The sequence below is a fragment of the Pituophis catenifer genome, unplaced genomic scaffold, assembly GCF_029215685.1.
Source record: "Pituophis catenifer annectens isolate HBS135680 unplaced genomic scaffold, rPitCat1.0.hap2 SCAF_9, whole genome shotgun sequence".
NCBI classification, from domain to species: domain Eukaryota; kingdom Metazoa; phylum Chordata; class Lepidosauria; order Squamata; family Colubridae; genus Pituophis; species Pituophis catenifer.
In genome coordinates, this window is record NW_027256889.1 from 10407607 (window position 1) to 10430645 (window position 23039).

At 47.2% G+C, this 23039-nt stretch overlaps 1 protein-coding gene across 2 annotated transcripts in view; it reads right to left on the reverse strand.

Moving 5' to 3' along the window:
• The window catches only part of KMT2B (lysine methyltransferase 2B), a 79809-nt gene extending 57095 nt beyond the window's left edge, over window positions 1–22714 (reverse strand). For both annotated transcript variants that reach the window (XM_070950125.1, XM_070950124.1), the window contains exons 1-6: window positions 22364–22714; window positions 9989–10064; window positions 6255–8431; window positions 4253–4363; window positions 3826–3988; window positions 585–825 (exon numbers count right to left, since the gene is read on the reverse strand). In XM_070950125.1, coding sequence (XP_070806226.1) covers window positions 585–825; window positions 3826–3988; window positions 4253–4363; window positions 6255–8431; window positions 9989–10064; window positions 22364–22714 — 3119 coding nt within the window. The remainder of the gene's footprint in view (window positions 1–584; window positions 826–3825; window positions 3989–4252; window positions 4364–6254; window positions 8432–9988; window positions 10065–22363) is intronic.
• Window positions 22715–23039: the final 325 nt, after the last annotated feature.

Here is a 23039-nt window from a genome sequence, read left to right on the forward strand (position 1 = left end):
AACCTTAGGTGCACCTTTAGAGGGCATTTAAACCGGGGTCTCAGAATGTGTAAGTGTAATATACCGTCAAGTTTAGGGCAGGGGAATCCAACCTTGGCAACATTAAGACCTGCGGACTTCAGCTCCCAGAATTCCTCAGCCAGCAGAATTCTGGGAGTTGAAGTGCACAAGTCTTAAAGTTGCCAAGGTTGGAGACCCTTCGTTTAGGTATTAACTCTGTTAAGGGAATCTCCTAATAAAACCCACAATTTAATGGAAGCTCACTGAGTGACTCTGGCCAGTCGCCATCACTCAGTCCATGCTGGGATGAAACTGATAGCATGAGGACTATAAAAGCCACTATGAGCTTTTAGAGGAAAAGCAGGATATAAATCAAGCCAATAAGCAAAGATGTTACTATGTCAATGCCTGTGGTCCCCTCTCTGCTGACTCCCTGACTTATGATTCTCCTCCGAAGAAGCCCAGCAAGTAGCTACAGATTTTAGCCTTTCTTCTCGGCTATGGATAAAACCCTGAAGCCCTGCTTTCTAATGCTCAGCAAGCACGGAAGGAGCTGGAGTTGGGGACTTCTCAGACACACTCACACGCAGCATTGCTTCTTAGTGTTTGGCCCGCCAAATTTTGGTTTGTCTAGGCAGTTGATGCATTCGCCGCAGTCCTGGAGCCTCAGGCATCCTTTGCACTTCCCACAGCGAGTCATTCGGTTCTTTTTGCCGTGATGGTGAGAGACATGGCGACGCACAGGGGGCGGCGTAGCCTTGACGGCGGAATCCGGCTTCACTTGTTTCTGCTGGCCACACTCGTTCTCGGACGCTGACGAGGTCTCTGTGGAACAGTCCAAACATTAACCTGACTGTACGCCCGATGCTGCAATTACCTAATCCTGTAAGCCTCTTTGAACTTCATCCCAGACTGCAGCTAAAATGAACCCACGATGATTAGCTGACGTACGATTCTGACTTGACAGGTTAGATCAGAGTTCCCCAAGGTGTTCAAGATTGGCCTCCAAGGGTCAATGGGACCACCCAAGGGGTGGTAAATGGCTTGGGGTCAAGAGGTAACTGATAAATGATAGAAGGCCAATTGGGGTCAATTAATCTTCTGGGGTCTCTGTAGATCTCCACACTACCATGTTTCCCTGAAAATAAGACCGTCTTCTACTTTTTTTTTTTTTTTTTGGCCACCAAAAAAGTTACCAGGTCTTATTTTTTTTTGGGGGGGGGGGATGTCATCCACTGACTCACTTCACTTGTGCGCCTCGCCCCCGGCCTTCTTTTCGCTGTCAGAGGCCTTCAGGAACTTCTTCGGTCGGCAAGGCTTTCCTGAAGGCCTCTGTAGCCGATAACAGAGCTCCAGATCGATCTGGAGCTCTGTTATCGGCTACAGAGGCCTTCAGGAAAACCTTGCTGGCTGCAATTGTCCGAAAGTAAGTAGTAAGGCACAGGGGTGAAATGTAAAATTTGTTACTACTGGTTCTGTGGGCATGGCTTGGTGGGAGGGGGGAGGTGTAATGTGACTGGGTGGGCGTGGCCAAGTTTAAAAAAAAAAAAACTTTTCAAAGCATTTTTTCTAATGCTTTGAAAAGCCTCTGCCGATCAGGCAACTCAGCTGGGATCGTCAGAGAGGCTTTTTAAAAAAATGCTTTGAAAAGTTTCTCTGACGATCAGGCAACTCAGCTGGGATTGTCAGAGACTTTTCAAAGCATTTTTTTACCACCTCTTTGGCCAAGAGGTTGCAGAAAAAAATGCTTTTTGAAAAGCCTCTGACAATCCCAGCTGAGCCACGCGATCATCAGAGGCTTTTTTTTTTTACTTTTAAAAGCATTTTTTTGTCGGAATAGGTTGTAGAAAAAATGCTTTTAAAAGTAAAAAAAAAAAAAAAACTCTGATGATTGTGCGGCTCAGCTGGGTATTGCCGGGGGGGGGGGGGGGGGGCGCGGCGGCAAGGATTTTTGCTGCTGGTTCTCCGAACCACCCACCGCCATCGCTACTGGATCGGGCGATCCGGTCCGAACCAGGAGCATTTCACCCCTGGTAAGGCAGTTCCCCCCCCATCCCTACCCTAGCTTAATTTTTCCCCGTGCACCCTGGAGTGGGCGGGGTCTTAATTAGGGCTTATTTTGGGGGTAGGGCTTATATTGGGTCCACATGTAAAAATCAAGCTAGGACTTATTTTCTGAATAGGTTGTATTTTTGGGGAAACATGGTAGTCCTGAAGATGAAGTAGCCAGCAGTGAGAGATATTACCCACAGATGCACAGTCAGCTGCCAGCAAGACTGGTCTTGAATAGTCCTTACTAGTAGTAGTACTAGCAGTGTTAGTTAAAATTGTATTTATTGAATTATTTTCATATAATAAATGTTTGGGAGTCGAACAATCTGAAACTTCATGAAGGGGTTAATGAGCTGAGGAATTTGGGAGCCCGTGAGTTAGACAAAACTTTCTACCTCTGTTATTTCTATCTTATCTGGGGAGTAGCAGAAGTCTGATTTCCTTAGAGGAAAAAGTGCCACGATGGAACGGTGGATGGAACAGGCTGAAGAAGCTTCAGTCCAACTCGAATTATAAGAGACCCATAAAAGGACTTTTTGCATTTACATATTATAGAGTTTTGCTTGTAAAGCAAAAGTGTAGAAATTGCACATTCAGGTGCAGGGACGATGCAGCTTAAGCAAATTCTTTGAAGCATGTATAAACCACAGCAACACACATTTAGATTCTCACACACACACACCCATCTGAACCCTATATAACAGGTAACTAGCCTGGCCTAAGAGCCAAGACCATGAGACTTAGAGCCTGGCTTTTTTTTTTAAAAAAAAAGGTTCAGATATGCTTGCAAGGTGTTCCTAATACAGGCTCAAATTGCACTTTCAACAAAAAAAAATTGTCATGCATACGCTTCAATCTTCAAAAGGGAGTTGCTAAGAAATTAACAAAATGGCCCTGGGAACATGATCAGCATTACCTCTACCTGCAGGGATCATCACACTGATTTGTAAGCCTACGGAGGAAACCAAAGCTATGTATTTCAATAGTGCTCCTTCCTCCCTTGTTGCCACTTCCACCCCCACCCCACTCAAACTAAGCCAGGATTCCTCTTCTCCGGACAAACAAGCAAACAGATACCGAAAGATGCACCTTCCCCACCCCACCCCCCAAAAGGCGGCGAAAATTTAGGTGCATTTTATACACCGAATGTAGCCCCACCCACCCACTGTCCCCCACCCTTTGGCCTCTGCCTCCCAGCAGTTACCTCCTTGCTGCAAGCAGCAAGAAGAAACAGGTCCTTTCAGCTTCAACACAGCCTAATTAGCGCAAGTTGATTGGATCTGCCTCCCGACTCTCAGCTGTTTTACTCCCAGCTGTTTTGCATGGGCCTCTGCTGCTTGCTGCAAGGAGGTAAATTGCTGGACCAGATTTTTTTTTTCCTTGTGCTAATCAAGCTACGCTGAAAATGAAAATGAAAGTAAAGCAGGCTGTTTGCTGTTTGCTGCAAGGAGGCAAAATTGCTGGGAGGCAGAGGCAGATTTCTTTTTCTTGTTTTCCTCACCAAAAAAGGTAGGTGCGTTTTATAATCCAGTGAGTCTTATACTCTGAAAAATACGGTATATCCGGTCTAAATAAAGCCTATGTAGGTGTTCCAGTCTTTTTCTATGTTTATTCCACCCAAGGTTGAATAAAAGCTTTGCCTCATGATGTCATTAGCAGGCATTACATATTAAGATAGACAATTTACCCAAGAAACACGTTTACCCAGCGGGACAAACCGAGTCCAGAAGGCACAAGTAGAGTTGTTAGCCAATCCCTTCCACAAATACTCACCCTCTATGGTGGGCGATCCAGCAATCTCTTCCCTCTCCCGCAAAGGCAGGGCACTGAGGCGTGGCACATCCTCTGGCACCATCGCACGAGACTGCCCTAAGGCCACCGAGGCATGCCGACAAACGTGCTTGATCCGTGGGCCCTGCACGGGGGACTCCTGGCCCTGTCAAGAACGTGCAGGAAGAACACCCGTTATCATGAGTGACAAGCAGCAGAGCTGGTTCTTCGAAACCGTTCCGACGGTTTGGCCGTGGTCCATGCGTCGTGCTGAGCCACGTCGCGCTGGCAGGCCTGTGAGTGGCTGAGCTCACGCATAGTATTAAGCCACAAACCGTGACGTGAGCCACGATAACTAGGTTATCAAGCACAGTGCCCAGATTTCCCATGCTTTTGTATTTGGAACACGGCCACATGGCGGCAAAATTACCTGTTTTCTAACCTCTTTTTTGTCTTCGGTCGTGTTGAGGTCTTCGGTCGTCTCTTGCTCAGCTGGGATTTTTGGAGTCTCAAAGGCCTCGGCCTTGATACTTTGACACCCCTAGGAGAAAAGGACGCAAGCATTATAACCCACATGGTTTGGGACCCCCCCACTCCCCTTTGATACTTAATTCCCCAAACAATTCTGCCCATTTTCCAACACAATGGCAGCTTTCATTCCAGAAATCTCTCAATACAGCGGCACCAATCATTTCCCATGGTGCGCACAGCTATGGCCAGGCGCGCAGAGTCCCAAGGGCACGCTCAAATCACGCTAAACCATCCGATGCTTCACTGTGGCTAATTGAATAAACAACAGATGGGCTGTGTTCACACAACAACGTCAAGCCAAAACCAAACAAAACATGTCTTCGTCATGTAGCACACTCAACCTGGTTAAACGTAGGAATCCAATTGCAGGATTTTCAAAACACACCGAACCATAAGCTTACCAAATGGCCAGAGTTCAGGCTATGTCACAAAAAAACGGTATCACAAAAACCCACTAAAAAAAGATTTGACAGTCGTCATACATGGCATACTTGTGTGCATGCAACCGCTAGCTTTGGCACTGGTCACCTTAAGCATGTTTGATAAAGGCAAGCTACTACGGTGTAAAGCAGTAGAGGGTTTCAAATCCCGTCGCTACTGGTTCGCTTGTGGATGCGCACGTGCTCAACGCTTCTGCGCATGCGCAGAGACGTCCAGGGAGGCTCCGCCCACCCGCCGCTACCAGTTCGCCCGATCCGGCCAACCCACCACTGATGTAGAGCAGGGGTGTCCAACATTGCCAACTTTAAGACTTGTGGACTTCCAAGTTAGTCAGCCATGTTCTGAGGCTGGCTGGGGAATTCTGGGACTTGAAGTCCACAAGTCTTAAACTTTTAGAGCAAAATATAAGCCCAGCCTCAAAGTAGCTATCACCTTCGAACCGTAGGTGGTAGCTTGTCCCAATCCCCATTCTTCTCATTTACTGCTCAGAATATCTCAGAACCTTTTGATTTCTTTCCTAGGGGCAGAACTTAAATAAAGATAGGGACAATAAACCCAATTCTTCGGATTCTGCACCACTTTTATACCATTTTGAGTGCTAGATCTGCAAAATGTTCCCTTGATAATTCTCCAAAACAGAGGATGGAAATATCAAGACTTCTAACCTGGGGTGCATTCATAGAGTAATTCATCTGTTCGGTATCAAAATGGAACTCTGTGCTGTGCTCAAACACCATCAACAACCTGAAAACCACAACTCTCTATCCCGTGTGTGAAACAACCGGGCTGAGCCTGAGGGCGGGGTCAAATGCATCATCAGTCTGGAGTCTCTACGCCCCCTTAAGACACCTAAATCCAGCCCTACTTGAAATCTGTTGACTCTTATCTGGTGCCAATGTGCCTGGATCGTTAGTAGTTTAGATTCTTATGCAAAGGTAGCATGAAATAAACTTGCACGGGTAGTCCTCAATTTACAACGGTTCATTTAGTGACCAAAGTTACAATGGCACTGAAAAAAGTGGCTTATGACTGTTTTTCAACTTGTGACAATTGCAGCATCCCCCTGGACACATGATCAAAATTCACATGCTTGGCAACTGATTCATATTTATGACGGTTGCAGTGTCCCAGGGTCATGCGATCGCCTTTTGCGACTTCCTGACAAGGAAAGTCAATGGGGAAGCCAGATTCACGGAACAACCTTGTCACTAAGTTAACAACTGCAGCGACTCACTTAACAACTGCAGAAAAGTCATAAAAGGGGGGGGCAAAACTCACTTAACAAATACCTCGCTTAGCAACAGAAATTTGGGGCTCAATGGTGGTCGTAAGTCAGGGACTTTTTGACCTCTATCCTGGATCCTGACTTCTTGCACCTGTCACCCCTACCCCGATGGACCTGGCCTACCCTTGCCTCGATTCCAAAATCTGCATCGTTCAACTTGGAGGGTTTCTCTTACCGGGATGAATTTGAATTGCTTCTGTTGGTCAATCTTGTACAGCTGCACCTTGGCGCGAGTCAGCAGGCTGTAAACTTTATCCATGCTGGAGAGCGACGTGACGATGGGCTTGGGCTGCTGCACGGGGGGCTTCGCTTCCTCCAAAGAGAGGCTTGCGGGTTCTGCTTCGCTCTCCGAACTGTCCGCCGCTTTCTCTTCTTGCTCCTCCACTTGGGTGGAGGGAGGCACGACTCTCCGGATGGCCAGCTTGTGAACCACGCCGGGAGAATTGACGTCCTCCATGGTGATGAGCTCTTTGCTCTGAGCTTCGAGGGGTTTGGGAACCTCCGTGAAGAGGGGCAAAGCAAGGTGGTTGGTCCTTCCCACCAGCTTTTTGCCACTGCGGGTAACCACGGGCTCATTGGAGAGCAAGGTAGCTTCTTGTAGCGGCACCGGGGGGTCCCTTCTGACCTCGGGGGAAGCCGGCACCAAGTCAGACTCTTCGGGAGACACCGAGAGGGATTCGTAAATCTTAAGGTGCGCCTCGCTAGGTGTAAACTGGGGAGCCCGTAGCAAGGGAGTGCGCTTGGTTGGGGTGGAAGGGACGGGGGCCGGCGCACTGGGCACAAGAGACGCATCTTCACTAGGCACCTGAAAGAGAGCCTTTCCCATATCTTTGGGGGACAAAGTGGGGCTGAGTGAGGTCCATCGGAATGTGGGTTCCCGAAGGATAGATCGTCGTTTCTCAGGCAGGGCCGGTGCCGTGGAAGTTATGTGGAGCACGCTAGGGGAAGATGGGGAGGAAGGAGCCCCGGAGGTATCTTTTTCTGGAGAACCGGGGACCGAGGGGTTCAGCTGCTGGGGGCCCCCCTGCAACGGCAACAAAGAAGCTTCCTGCTTGTCTAAAGGCCCGTCAGGGACAGGGCTTTCCAAAAGCTTGGTTGCCTTCTGTGGGATCTCATCCATGAAGCGACGGGGGGTCCGAATGAGACGAGATGACCGGGCGCTCACCACCGGCATGATGAACTGACGGATATTTTTGAGGAAGGTGGTCTTGAGAGCCGGGACCTCTTCGGAGCCAGCGATGCCTGACTGCTGAGCTGTTCCCCCAGCCTCCTCCCTCATCTTGCCTGGCAACGGCTGAGTTGCCATGCGCCGCCCACGACCCCGTTTCAAACGCTGTGCCCTGATAGAAAGGGCAACCCTAGAAGGCCCCTTCTGGGAAAGGAGGGCAGCTCCATCGCTTGGCGGAGAGGGCTGCTGTGGCTCCTGTTTCCGAGATCCCTGGTTGGGAGAAGGAAGAACGTCGCCTTCGGGTACAGAAGGCTTTGGTTCTGGGACAGAGGCCTCCGGTTCTGGGACGGGTGCCTCCGGGGCCGGCTGCAGTTCCTGGACGACTGCTTCCAGTTGTGGCTCTGGTTTCGAGACTGGGGATTTGGGCTGAGGTGAGGAGGAGTCGGGGGCAGGATTCTCTGGCAGCAAATGTGGAGTAGGGGGTTCGTTCGGTTTGGGTTCTGGGTCAGAGGTATCTGGCTCCGACAAAACTGCTTCCGATTCGGACACGGCCTCCGAAGGAAGCGGGGAGAGCTTTTTTTCTGGCACCACGCTCCACTTCCTCTTCCGGCCCCTCCGGTGACCATGGGTCTTTAGCCGGACGTGAGTCACCACCAACTGGCCAGATTTATGCCGCCTGGCTTTGGAGAAGAACTTGAGGATGAGCGGTGGTTTCTTCAAAGCTTCGGCCGGCTCAGAAGACGCGCTGATTTCTTCTGCGCACGATGAGGGAAGCTGTATATTATTGTTAGGCTCCGGGATGGAAGTTGAAGTGTTGGTGCTCTCGTGAGGAGGTCGTCTAACTGGTTTTTTTGTGAAGGAGCCACGTGGCCGGCCTCGTGGCCTGGGTGAGGCAGTGGAATTGAGAGTCTTCTCTGTCGGTGGTGGTGGAAGAAGGGGAGGAGCGGTGGATTTTAATGGGTCAGCTTGAGTCTGCTTAGGAAGCATCCTGAGCACTTTTGGACCAGATGTTGCTGGCCGGCCTATCCTTGCTGGGGTCCCTTTGGTCCTCTGAAGCAGCTCAGCCAAAGCTTTCACCATACGTTCCCGCTGGGATTCCACAGCCTTTTGTTTGGCCAACCTTTTGGAAACGGAGTCCTCAGCAAATGTCCTCTTCCTCCTGCCATGCGGAAGCAGAGAGGTACCTGTGCAAAGAGAGGGAAATCTTAGCTGTAAAAAAAAAATATGACTCAACTACAGGGGTTCACTCACAAAAACTGCTGGTCAACTGCAATTTCCTACCCGCAGGCTACCAAAAAAAGTCCATTACCAGTTGAAGATTGCCCTATTCCAGGGGTGTCAAACTCAATTTCATTGAGGGCCTGCATCAGGGCAGCGGTTGACCTCGGGGTGGGCGTGGCTGACTGGGTGGGCGTGGCCAGCTTGACACTACTCCCCAAACTGCTGGCATGTTTCCTCTTTGCACTGGGTAGACTGGGCCGAAGCCACACTGGGCCCGATGTTTCCTCTTTGCATTGGGTAGACTGGGCTGAAGTGATGCGGGCCGGTTCCTTTTATTTTCCAGGACAGCCCCGCGGGCCAGATCCGACCACATTGCGGGCTGGATCCAGCCCACGGGCCTTGGGTTTGGCACCCCTGCCCTATTCTGTTCATACAGGTAGTCCTCAACTTGCAACCACTGGTTTAGCGACCATTCGTGGCTTGGGACCAGGTTATCTGAGGGACCGTCTCTTGCCGGTCCCATCTACCCGACCCATCATTCACTTAACAACAGTGGCAAAAAACTTCACATCTGGCGAGGGATCATACAAGCCAAACCAAGCTGCGCCAAATGTCACAAAAGGTGTTAAAATACTGGGAATCCTATAAAACTGAAGAGCCTCAGAAGTCTCAGAAGAATCAATAAATGGTATTAGAAGTGAGTTTTTTAAAAATGGCAGTATCAGAGTCCTTGGAATTATTCATTCCACATTCATTCATTCATACACACACAAAACAGATCCTAGTATTAGACCCACTAGAAAAGCTACTGCTTCAAGTATAGTGTCATAACTAATGTGATTATTATGCATGGATACAACTGCTGGAAAATGGAAGGATTTTTGGACCTGTTCTGAACAACGTCCTTCCTATATTGCAATACAATATATCCAATTTCAAGGAAGCCAGGTGCCATATAAGTAGGGGACAGCAACTCGTCTTTTAAAATGATTAAATATTATTTCTTTAACTCAGACTAACAGCATCGGAATTGAAGACTTTCACATGAAGACTAAAAAAATGGGATCACACTCTGTTTGGGAATCTGCCTTTGAACGTTACGATACATACAGAAACTATAGTTTGGCTCAGTCCAGACCTTTTGATCCAAAACTCAAATTGACAAAACACAATATATTATAGAGAAACTATCTTATCGTGAGTGTGATGGGCTAGTTCCGACAACATACTAAACCACAACTCCCATACATGATCCCATTAGCAGGGGGGGAAAAATCTGTGGGACACTCAAAATCAATTAAAAGCATAAATGTCAAATAAAAGTTGGAATTATCACTTTGCAAGATTGACAACTATTGCTCTGCTCTTAACTGATACTCCGTGAAGTTTTAGGCGAGAACGCTAAAACTCCCCAACAAGATGTTAAGATGGAAGGCCAAACTCTCACGAGAATCTTCTGAGTTTGGCCCATGCCAAGGTAGGACCCAAACCACCCATCGATGCCTCCAGAAATTCCTTACCTCTTTTAGATCTTAGAGCAGCACGCAGCGAACTTTGAAAAGCGTCGTCCTCTGAATGGAAGCCCAGGAACTCTTCCTGCCAGGAGAAAGAAAAGTAACCGTGGTCATTCCAACAGAAAGAGGGGACGCCATACTTATCACAGGCAACATTGCAGAATGCGGTCAGTCATACCCCTCCCCCAACCCAGCATTACTGAAAACGGGATTTCCCATAGGTGCTCTTTCAAAAGGCGACTGGACTTCCTTTGTTTTTCCTTGAAGATGTTTTGCTTCTCGTCTAAGAAGCTTCTTCAGTTCTCATTCAGAATGGTCAGTCACAATTCAGTCAGAACTGAAGAAGCTTCTTGGACGAGAAGCGAAACGTCTTCAAGGAAAAAAGAAAAAGTTCAGTTGCCTCTTGAAAAAGCACCTTTGGGACAACCATGATCTGGATGATTGTGAAGCTCCTCCAACATTTACTGAAACAGGAACAACTTCTGGATAGCAATAGCAATAGCACTTAAGACTTACTCTGTTTCCCCGAAAATAAGTCATCCCCAAAAATATTTAAATGCAGAGCTGGAAATCAGGTAAGACGGTAAGAGGAGCCCCATCTTGTTCTACACGCCCCAAAATAATAAGACCACCCCAAAAATAAGGCCAAGTGCTTAATTCAGGATTCAAAAAAATATAAGACGGGGTCTTATTTTCGGGGAAACACAGTATATACTGCTTCACAGCCCTAAGAGGTTTAGAGTCAGCATCTTGCCCCCAACAATTTGGGTCAATTTACCGACCTCGGAAGGATGGAAGTCTGAGTCAACTTTGAGCCAGTGAGAATCGAACTGCCGAACTGCTGGCAGTCAGCAGAAGTAGCCTGCAGTACTGCATTCTAACCACTACGCCACCACGGCTCTTAATGGGATACCTTTCCCATTATCTTTGGGAAATACCCCAGGCCCAGGTGTACATACAGCAGAAAAGGTTGGCCATTTTAACACACGGATCTCACACACACACACACACACACACACACACACACACACACACACACACACACACGGCAGATTGAATATATTCTAAAGAAAGGATCAAGTTGACAATTCTGCATGGAACTTTATTAGATCTGCATTGCCTTTATTATTTATAATTTAGATTTGAAAGGTCGACCAAATCACAGCGACTGTCTGCTGCCCCCCCTCCCCACACACACACAATGCAGCAGCTTTTAATAAGATTTGAATGCCTGTGGATTAGTCCTCAGTTTCAGAAAGGAAGACTCGCAGGTGTTAAGTTTTGAAAACGGAGGGCGAAACAATCCTGGGCCTCAACAGCAAAGAGAAGAAAATAATTCTACAAAGAGACCGAAAACTCTTTTTTTCTTTTGACAGGTGATCCATGATAAATCGCTAGATTTCAGACCCAACTATCAAGATGTAGTCAAGGTAGCAGCACCTGGGAAACAGATGGCAATTTAAAAAAAAAAAAAAAAAGTATGCTGAGATCAGGTACAGATTCAGCGAAAGCTGGCAGGGCTTCTGGGGAAAATCAAGAAAGAAACAGCGGAGCCGAAGTGAGCAGCCTTTTTCTTCCTTCTGTTTTGAGGCCATATTCTCTAAAGATTAAAGATCACATGGCAAAGCAGATAAACGCAGCTGTTTGCAGGGTCAGAGAAAAAAGCAGGCATCTCTTTTGAGCCCAAACGTGAAACATTTTTGCCAAGTGAATTTTGCCCCATTTTATGATCTTCCTTGCCACCGTTGTTCAGCGAGTCACTGCAGCTGTTAAATGGGCCACGGGGTTGTTCAGCAAATCTGGCTCCCCCCCCCCTTGGCTTTGCTTGGCAGAATGTCGCAAAAGGGGATCCCGTGACCTCTGTGAATTTTGATCACATGATCTTGGGGAAGCTGCAATGGTTATAAGCAGAGGTGGTATTCAGCCAGTTCGTACTGGTTCAGGCGAACCGGTAGCAGAGACTGCGCCCACCTGCCCGGATGTAATGCCATCCTATTTAGCCACGTTTTTGAGGCTGGGTGCATGCGCGGAAGGCGCGCAGGCGAGCAAAGCACATTTGTGGAAAGCCGTGCACATGTGTGGATGGCGTGCGTGTGCAAACAATGCACATTTGTGGAAGGCCGGGCACATGCATGGAAGGCGCGCATGAAGCGAGCGTGTGCGTGGCGAACCAGTGGTAAGCATATGTAGAACCTACTGCTGGTCAAAAGGTTGAAAAATGGTCACAAGTCACTTTTTTTTCCCCACTGCTTTGGTGATTTCAAATGATCACTAAATGAACTGTCGTAAGTCAAGGACTACCTGTCGTCTTTCCATTCTCCCAAGATGCTACCCTTAAAAATGCATGGCAAATAATATGGCAATGGCCAGTTGCTGCGAGTTACACCAGATCTTCATCTCCAAAACTGATCCATTAATCAACAGTAGCAGGGGTGAAATCCAGCAGGTTCTGAGAGGTTCTGGAGAACCGGTAGCGGAAATTTTGAGCAGTTCGGAGAACCGGTAGTGGAAATTTTGAGTCGTTTGGAGAACCGATAAATACCACCTCTGGCTGGCCCCAGAAGTGGGGAGGGAATGGGGATTTTGCAGTATCCTTCCCCTGGAGTGGGGTGGGAATGGAGATTTTGCAACATCCTTCCCCCAGAAGTGGGGAGGGAATGGTGATTTTGCAACATCCTTCCCCCCGGAGTGGGGAGGGAATGGAGATTTTGCAATATCCTCCCCCCAGGAGTGGGGTGGGAATGGAGATTTTACAGTATCCTTCCCCTGCTACGCCTACCAAGCCACAGCCATAGAACCGGTAGTAAAAAAAATTGGATTTCACCACTGAATAGTAGCCCTCTACAGCTGGTGACCACTGGTAATGGAGACACTCCAGTAAAGTCATTCAGGAGTGATCTGAAAACAGGAATACGCATAAAACTGAGCCCTGCCTGGCTAACAAATGCTTCCAACTTTTCTCTCCCTCCGGCTCATCCGATCAGAGTGCCGAATGGAGCTTATTATTCAGCACGGGGACAGAAAGAGCTGTCAGCATTTTCTTCTGGCGAGGGGCATGCGGATCACTTGAAAAACAAACACAAGAAATGGAGAAACTGCTCCTGCAGTTGAAAGCAGAGGTCAAGAAATGAAAGTCTCTAGCCTGACGACGACGACGACGATGATGATGATGCCAGAAAGATGCCAGGCTCCTTTCTGAAACAATTTGGAAGCACTTACAACCCCTGAATGGCAGGATTTGGGGAAAGAAAGAAAGAAAGAAAGGCAAGTGGGTTTAGGCCAGGAGTGTCCAACTTTGGCAACTTTACGACTTGTGGACTTCAATTCCCAGAATTCCCCAATCAGCATTGTGGGGAATTGTGAATAAAACAGCACAATTGAGAACTGGATATATGGATCTTATTGAAGTAAAACTGTAGAGATGATACAGAAATAGGAACTGTATTTTCTTTCTTACTTGCTCTATTATGTTACAGACAGTTTTATTATTGTCTTCTGTATTCTGATCGATCAATCAATACAGAATTATGCGCCATCGTACAGAACAAGTTAGGAATTCTGGCTTATTAAGCTGCAAACTGCACGGTGTATCCTTGGGCAAGCAGCATGGACAGTAAATGGATAAAGTAATCATATACATTTAGCACAATATTGTCTCTAAACCAGGGATTACAAAGCAGCAGATTTATAAACCAGGGATCACTGTTATTTTTACAAAATCTGGCTTTTTAGACATATTTAACCATAATCCCAGGTTCTTGTTAACATTCAGCTGTGCAGGATGTTCACCAACTCTATGGAGAGGAAATGTGGGGCACAATACCATTTAATAAAGTAGAACTCCTGGTTTATTGTTTTGTTTGGGGGCATGCATGTGAAATGATTTTATTATATTTATATCCTATCTTCCTTCCCTATTGAAATTCAAGGGAAGGTGCAACTAATTTGCAGGTATTCTTATTAAGTATCAGCAAGATAGGTGGGTTGGCTCCAGGGTGGATTTGATTTAAATCGAGTTGATTTAAATCACGATTTAAATCACTAGTAAAAAGGCTTGATTTAAATCAACTCGATTTAAATCATAATTTTAAGAGAGCAACTGTCATCTCTGTCCCGCAGCGGCTCCACCTCTGACCTGCTGTTGACTCACCGACAGTCCCAATATTGCAGAATTTACAGCCTCATGCGTCATAACTAAGTTCCCTTTCATGCTGAATAAACTAAATTATTAATGTATCTTAAATAAAAAACTATCTTTGGATAGATTTTTACTCCAAAAGCATTTTATTAAAATAAATTTGATAAAAATCAAAAATTATCTGATTTAAATTTAAAAAATCATTTTTTAAAAAAAAATATCAATTTTTTGATAATTCACCCTGGTTGGCTCAGTTCTTGGAGGAATGTTAGCTGACAGAAAGCTCCTTAAGAGGAATCAACCAACTTCTCTATAATCAGATGACTATGGATGGGGGGGGGGGGAATATAACTTTATTTCATTTTATATATCTATATTCACTCTTCTGAAAAGGATTTGCAGGAACTTGCAATTTCCACCAGGCTCTCAAAGGAGTCCCTGGAACAGAAAGAAACCCAGTTCTACCAGAATATTCAAAGATATTATTTATTATTTATTTTATTTATTTATTAGTTCAATTTATATGCCGCCCTTCTCCGGAGACTCAGGGCGGTTTACAATGCATTAAACAATAGCCTTCATACTTTTGTATATACCTGCTTAGTAGGGCTTTTGGCCCCCCTAAGCGGTGTTCTTTTTCATACAAAGTCAGTTTATTGCCCCCACAATCCGGGTCCTCATTTTACCTATCTCGAAAGGATGGAAGGCTGAGTCAACCTTGAGCCTGGTGAGATTTGAACTTTCAGTAATTGCAGGCAGCTGGCAACTAAGTGCTACTTTAACAGCACTTAGTCCACTGCGCCACCAGGCTCTGGTGGTATTACATATTTCAGTGCACCAATTAATTGCATCAATGCATGGCTGACACCCCAGCTTCCAACTATTCCATCTTCCAACCCTGATACAGCACAAACAGGGATATAGTGCAAGAATAAATATAAATCAAATTAAAAAAAAAAAGAATGTTATTCATTCACTGTTGCATATAGGCCTGAGCTGGCCAAGGCTGCTGAATGTCTCAACCCATTCATGATTCTGTACTTTTATGCACCTTGGAAATGGGAAAAAAATAAGCTCAAGAAAATACCAAGGCAAATAGAGTTCATCCATGCTGGCCAGAATTAATGCTACTGTATAGGCCAGTGATGGCGAACCTATGGCACACGTGTCCGAGGTGGCATGCAGAGCTATCTTTCCAGGCACGTGAGCTGTTGCCCAACTCAACTGCAGCTGCACATATGCATGCCCCAGCTGGTGTTCGGGCCTCCGGTGCGCATGCGTGCAATTCAGGGGACCCAGCTGGTCTTCGGAGCTCTCCTGCACATGCACGCACATTTGCACATGCGCACGAGTACTTGCGTGAAACCCACACGCATGCGCAGATGGTGTGATTGTACACGTAGCACACGGGGAGCCGCACGAAACCTGCGCGCATGTGCAGATGGTGTGGTTGCACACGCAGCGCACGGGGGGGGACACAAAAGCCGTGCGCATTCACAGATGGTGCAGTTGCACGCACAGTGCACAGGGGAGGAGCCGTGCATTAGTGCGGATGGCACACGCCTGTGCGAAGCGCACGAAGCGCGTACCTGTTCGATACTCGGTGAGTAAAAGGTTCACCACCACTAGCATAGGCTAATGAATGGATTTCAGACCATCAGTTCTTTGGCACAAAAAATTAAGAGGGAAAAGTTTCTTTTCCGTTCCTTAACTTCTGTCTAGTAATCGAAGGACCTAGCTGTAAACCACAGGATATTCAATACTCAAAGGAAGAATATTACTGAAACAATCTTCAAACTCATATGCGCAAATGTTTCTGAAACCAGTCATAATAAGAACTGACACCAAGCACATTCTCTTCCTGAAATATTAATATTACACATACTGGATAATATCAATTCTGAGAGTTGAAGTCCACCCATTTTCAAGTTGCCACAGTTGACAGTACAGGTCGGCTTCGACTTACCACAACTGAGCCCAAAATTTCCATTGCTAACCAAGACAATTGTTTTGACTCATTTTACGACATTTCTTGCCACAGTTGTTAAGTGAATCGCTACCATTGTTAAGCTAGCAACACCTTTGTTGAAGTGCATCTGATTTCTCCACTGACTCTGCTTATCAGGTCACAAAAGGTGAGCACATGGTCCCAGGACACTGCAACCGTCATAAGTACACGCCAGTTGCCAAGCGCCTGAATTTCGATCACGTGACCATGGGGATGTTGCAACGGTTGTGAGAAAAACAATCATAAGTCACTTTTTTCACTGCCGTTGTAAACTTTGAGCAACGGTTGTAATTTTGAGAATTACAACTGTGCTAAAAATGTTAGGCAAATTTTATTTCAATCAAAGTTTGCTAGGCTGAGGTAGCCATTTAGCTGAGGACAGTAAATGATTCTCCTCAAGCAACCAGCACATAAAACGTTATTAACTGAAACAAATGTGAGTTGGGATATCTTTGCTTGGGTTTTTTTCCCCTGTAAGCATGCACAGATGAGATGCAGCAGTAAATTTTGTGTGTGTGTGTGTGTGTGTGTGTGTGTGTACACATTTTGCCTTTGCTGTAACTGTAGATACATACACACACCAAGCATAATTTATGATGTTTCCAACGATTTACTTATGGGTGTGGGTATTATACATATTTCATCCTGCAAAAGTTCTACAGTTACAGCAAAGGCGAAAGTTTCTAAGAGGCAAAGAAGCATGGTGTGAAATGTATATAAAAGAGAACAGGTGAGTCCAAGCAATGAGAGATAAGAGAAACTCATCCACGCTTATTTCTGGATGAATTAAAATTATTGCCTCAAAAGTTTATTTGGTTTGAGTCTTGATCAACCGTCACTAGCACATCCTAGAACTGTTCCCGTGAGCTGCAAAATAAGGGAAGATTTTTATGAGATACCCATTGCCACCCATATATAACTGCCCGGAGGAAATAGAAGATGCGGATGGATTGCCTATGGGTCCTGACATATTCCGCAGTAGGACAGATGCTCATGCATTTCCAATAGAAGAGGAATGGTACCATTGGTGGATTGCATCCGGTTCGCAAGAACCGGTAGTAAAACCGGCGGGAGGCTCCGCCCACTGACCCGGACGCCATCATAAGTGATCTGCGCATGTGGGCGCGATGCGAACCGGTAGTAAAGGTAAGTAGAACCCACCCCTGGATGGTACAAACAAATATGGAGATTCAGTGGCCGCTACCAGTAGTACCATATCACCAGCAGTGTATTTCATGAAGAGCTAGGAGGTTACGTTTGAGGGGGCATGGGGAAGGAAATAAAGATCTTAATAGTTTTATTTTAAGGATTATTTATACTTATTTATTTATTTATTGGTTCGATTTATATGCCACCCTTCTCCGGAGAAGCAATAGCCTCCATACTTTTGTATATACCTGCTTAGTAGGGCTTTTGGGCCCCCCCTAAGCGGTGTTCTTTTTTATACAAAGTCATCTTATTGCCCCCACAATCCGGGTCCTCATTTTACCTACCTCGGAAGGATGGAAGGCTGAGTCAACCTTGAGCCTGGTGAGATTTGAACTCACACTAATTGCAGGCAGCTGGCAGCTAAGTGATACTTAACAGCACTTTAGTCCGCTGCACCACCAAGGCTCTTGTAGAAGAGTAAAGGCTTTAAGCCAAACTGGAAATACATTGAAGGATTCTGCTTTTCTCTGCAATACCTGTCACCTTGACGGTGATGATCTGGGAACTTGTTATTAGAAATCCTATAGGTTCTCTACAGGTAGTCCTCGACTTAACGATCACAACTGAGCCCAAAATTTCTGCTAAGTGAGACAGTTGTTAAGTGAATTTTGCCCCATTTTACAATGTCTCCTGCCAAGTTGTTAAGTGAGTCACTTCAGTTGCTAAATTAGTAACACGGTTGTTAAGTGAATCTGGCTTCCCCATTGACTTTGCTTGTCAGAAGGTCACAAAAGGGGAACACGTGACCCCGGGACACTGCAACCGTCATAAACGTGAGTCAAGTTGCCAAGGGTCTGAATTTTGATCACGGGGAGGATACAATGGTCATAAGGGTGAAAAACGGTTGTAACTCACTTTTCTCAGTGCCGTTGTAACTTCGAACAGTCACTAAATGAACCGTTGTATGTTGAGGACTACCTTTTTTTTTTTTTTATTTGATTTATATGCCGCCCTTCTCCAGAGACTCAGGGCTGCTTACAATGTGCTCAGCAATAGCCTTCATACTTTTGTATATTTATACAAAGTCAGCTTATTGCCCCCACAAACTGGGTCCTCAATTTACCTACCTTAGAAAGGATGGAAGGCTGAGTCAACCTTGAGCCTGGCCAGATTCAATCTTACTTTAATTGCAGACAGCTGGTGTTAAATTACAGAGCTCTGTCTGTTGAGCTATCCAGGCTCCTAATACTCCTACCTGTATTACTGTAGTCCAAATACTATGACCATTTCTTACTAGCTCTGCAAGTTTTCTGTTTAATCTGTCCATTGAAATGAATTCTGAGATGTATTCTATGATCCCTGTCATTCACACAGGATGCCTTCAAACCACATTTTGAGGGTTTTAACTCTGGAGGGGATCACATTTTGATAGTTGGAAACTATAATCAGGATTTTTTAAAAAAGATGCAATGGGTGGAGGGACTATAAAGCACAAGGTCAGAGCTAAGATGCTTTGGGGGATTCTTTTTTTCAAGTTGATATAGATTTTTTTTCCTTTCCTGGTTTTAAACTTGTTAGGCCTACTTAAGGATATGCAGTGTCGGTGCAGTTCCTATATCACAAGGCCCACAGGCAGCTCTGGAGCTATGAAAATGCTGTAGTTTGAGGACCTATAGTAAATATATATTTCCTAGGGACTAGAATTTTATCCTGGAATGTACTGAATCAGGTGGCATGAAATGTGTAATTGTCTGGCAGTTGGTTGTAATGGAAAATGTAACTTGTAAGAAAAATGTATATACCATTATTAATGGAACTCTAACAGAAGGCTGCTTGGTCTGTAGTGCAAAAACTGCATAGATGAACCGAGACAAAGAACAATTGAATCTTTCAGTTCCCAACTTCTACATACAGTACTTGTTTACACTAAGCAAGGATCATGTAAGAGCCATCGGCAAGGAAAGGACAAACTATATAAAAAAAAAAAAGCAAGGGAGAAATTACGGAAAAGGAAAAAGTAGAGAAACACTTTTCTTCCTATTGAAATAGTGAATTTAATGAAGCTACACACAAGATTCGTGACTATTCAGAAAAATATACTTGTTTGCACAATTATAGCTATGGAATGTACTACTGAACACTAGATGTGGCGAATAGCTATCAATTTAAGCATAAAGGGGACTATGGCACTAATAGAAGATTGGGCTGCAAATTATCACTAATTCTGATAGGTGTATATTAATCTCTAAAATCAAAGATCATGCCATTCTTAAAAGAAAACTGGCACCCTTGTATCCTGTTTGCAAGCTTTTCATACTCATTGGGTTGGCTGCTGTATTATGCCCAGCAGTAAACCAGATAAATCTTATAGCCCTTTCTTTTAAGAGGCAGAGACTTACATTCAAACTCACCACAACTGAGATTAATTTTCATCAGTTTGGATGGGGAGTACAAAGCCTCCTAGTGCCTTCTGCCTACCTAGCATGATCAACCTAAAATGTCACTTTACAAATCCGAAGGCCCCGTTGCTCTCTTCTTGTGCTGTCAACAAGATGTCAAGTGCTACGGGAGAAGGAATAAGAATAGGGCTTAAGGGCCCAACCCTCACAGTCTTTCTCATGCAAGCTAAGTGATGTCACTAAGGACCAGGCCAACCATCAAGTTACACCCAAGTGACAAAATCAGAGGAGGAAGAAAAACCTTGATGACAAAATCATCCGCACAAGAGCTCTAGCAGAACTCCCACAAGTGTGGCTTTAGAAATACGAACAGGGCACATCTTTTGTGAAAGGTGTGAGATAACTTGGGGGGGGGGGGGGAGTGTCATGCTTGCCATTTTTCATTTGGGACCACAGAGACCATAGTTACTGCAGCAGGTGATGAAAAAAAAAAACTCCACTTGAAGTACTAACTAGGCATCTGCTTTGCTTTGCCATGTTAGGCCTGAGGCCACTGTCTATCCTAAGACGTAAAGCATTCCACCATAGGAAGCAGTGACCCATGCCAAACAATTCTCAAACCTTTTAATGGTGGCCTTGTTTTCAAAGGCCACATAGACTTTATGTTAGGATTGGATTCCCTTAGCTTCTTCTAGAAGACTAGGTGCTTGATGTCACCCGGCTTCTGAAACCTGTCAGGAAGCCATAATCCATCATTTTGCAATCAGCAACCGCAAACTGCTCCAAATACAAAAATAGCTGGCAAAGGCCTATTTGATGTGGTGCTTCCAGGGGGGAAGGGGGGGAAAGATAAGTTGTAAATGTTCAGATGCCAATCAAGCCGAAGTAGGGGAAACTTATACTGTATATTGACTGGATGTCTGTAAGAGGGTCTCATGACAGAAAGCTCTTTCATATCAATAACCTCTGCCAAAGGAGGGGATATCCCTTCATCTAGCGCAGTGGTTCTCAACCTTCCTAATGCCGCGACCCTTTAATACAGTTCCTCATGTTGTGGTGACCCCCAACCCTAAAATTATTCCTAAAACCATTGAAAATATGTGTTTTCCGATGGTCTTAGGCGACCCCTGTGAAAGGATTGTTCGACCCCCAAAGGGGTTGCGACCCACAGGTTGAGAACCACTGATCTAGTGCAACCTCAGCTTCGGCTGAATGTTTTTTCTCCATTATCATTCTAGAATAAGATTATGGAAATGCAATTCATACTCAAGGAGCTGCCACAAATATATGAAAGCCAAACTGCCATCTAGCCTATTTCTGGCACTTCCTAGACATTTCCAGTTTCCTGGATGTTCCCAAAGTAACTTTTTGAAGTTCCTGGAAGCAAGCAAGCAACAATCTTTCTTCAAAGAAATCTCCAGCTCTTTCAGGAATCAAGGGATTTCCTCAGAATCCTGCAAGGATCTGCCAAGCTGCTTTGTGAGCAGCTGTATGAAAGGACCTCTCCGGTTAAGCTGGTTCCTCCAAGGATCAGGATACATACAGGAGGATGGAGGAGGAGAAAGCCTGTGCGGCAGGTGACTGTTCAAAGAGTTAACTCTGGAGGATCCAGGAAGAAACAAAGGCCAGCATATGTCTGAAGGCACCACACCCACACACCCCACCAACTAACCAGGAACAGGCCCTCCTCCCTCTCTCCCAAAGAGCCACCTTCCCTATTAAAAGAGCACCTAGGAGCAAAAAAAAAAAAAAAAAAGGGAGAACAGCTGCCTCTGCAAACAAACAAGGGCTGGAAGCAAACCCCTCCTCCTCCTCCTCCTCGCTTTTCGCCCCCCAAGGAGGACAGCATCTGTTCACCATGGCTACCCCATCACACCTGAACTAGTTGCACACTGCCACCATGCCAAAGCGGCACAAAGGGAGGAGCCGGCTTGGAGAAGCAACCGGGGCCACCAAGTTCCAGGATTTTGCTCCCTTGCCAGCTCAGCTGTGCAAATCCCCAAAGAGCTGGGGATTTTTCCTTGGGAAGGGCTCCTGGGGATGGGGCTATGAGGGGGGGGCTATCAAAACCCAGGAGGAGGACCCCCCCCCCCTCGGAAGCAGTCAAAGCAGCCAGCAGAAGTCACTTCTGGAGCCCGCGGGGCGAGGCAAGCAGCGCCAGTCAGCTGGAAACCCACCCACACTCCCTCCCTCTCCTCCTCCTCCTCTTCTTCCTCCTCCTCCTCCTCCTCCTCCTCCTCCCCAAGGCCGCCCCTGAGGGAAAAGGCGCCGCAATCCACGTGCAGGAGAGACGCGGGCCCGGCTCAGAACCGGCTCCGTCCGTCCGTCGGTTCCCCCCCCCACCCCCCACGAGATCCAGGAAGGGAAACGCTGCCACGACACTCCCTGCCTGGATGTCGAGCGGTCGCCGGCCCCGCGGGAACCTCCCCCGCCCGAGCACCGCAGCCCAGTTGCTGCCAGTCTCCCAGGAGGAGACGCCCGATTTTTTTTCATGGGGGGGGGAGAGAAGAGAAAGACTTGTGTGTGGGGGGGGGGGAGGTTAGAGAGAGAGAGAGAGAGAGGGAAAGGTCAACCCGTGGCTTGCACGGGCCGCTCCGCCCGGCCGGGAAGGGAGCGGGGCTCGGTGGCGCCAAGGGCCGCCCCTCCTTGTCAAAAAAAGGGCCGCGAAGCCGCCGCGGGAATCTCACCGGCTCTTCCTCGCTGCCGCTGCTGTCCCCCAGCAGACTCTGCAGGCGGCGCCAGCTCCGGCTGAGGCCCAGCAGGCTCCCCAGGGTGGTGTCCCCCGCCGCCGCCGCCGCCGCCGCTCCCGCTCCCGCCACGGCCCGCTCGCCCTCTCCGGAGGCGGCCCAGAGCAGCAGCTGCGGCGCCAGCAGCGAGATCCGCGCGCGGCTGCCGGCCCCGGCTCCCCGCGCGCGGCACCCGCCGGGCCGTCCCGGAAAGCGGCCCCGCGGCACCGAGGCCCACGACGAGGAGGAGGAGGAGCCGCCGCTGCCGCCGCCGCCTCCTCCCGCCGCAGCAGCCGCCGCCGCCGCCGCCATCTTTAAACACTGAGAGGAGTCTAAGGGGGCCGGGCCACCACAATAACAATCCTCCACCAGCGCCTCCACAGCTCGCGGCGCGAGGCAGCCTGGGAGTCCGAGTCCCGCGTCGGGCTGCTGTGCCCTGAGAGAAAGAGGAGGGGGCGAGACTCCGGGACCGCTGTTCCCGTCGGGCGCCGCGGGCCGGAAACGCCCTTCCGACGTGGATGCGAATTGTGGGAAAAAGAGTCCCGGCTTTGGCTTGGCCCTCTGCAGTCCGGCTGAGGCGGTGAAAGAGGGAAAACTAAGTTTCCCGTCGGGCACCGCGGCCGCAATCGAGCCCGAA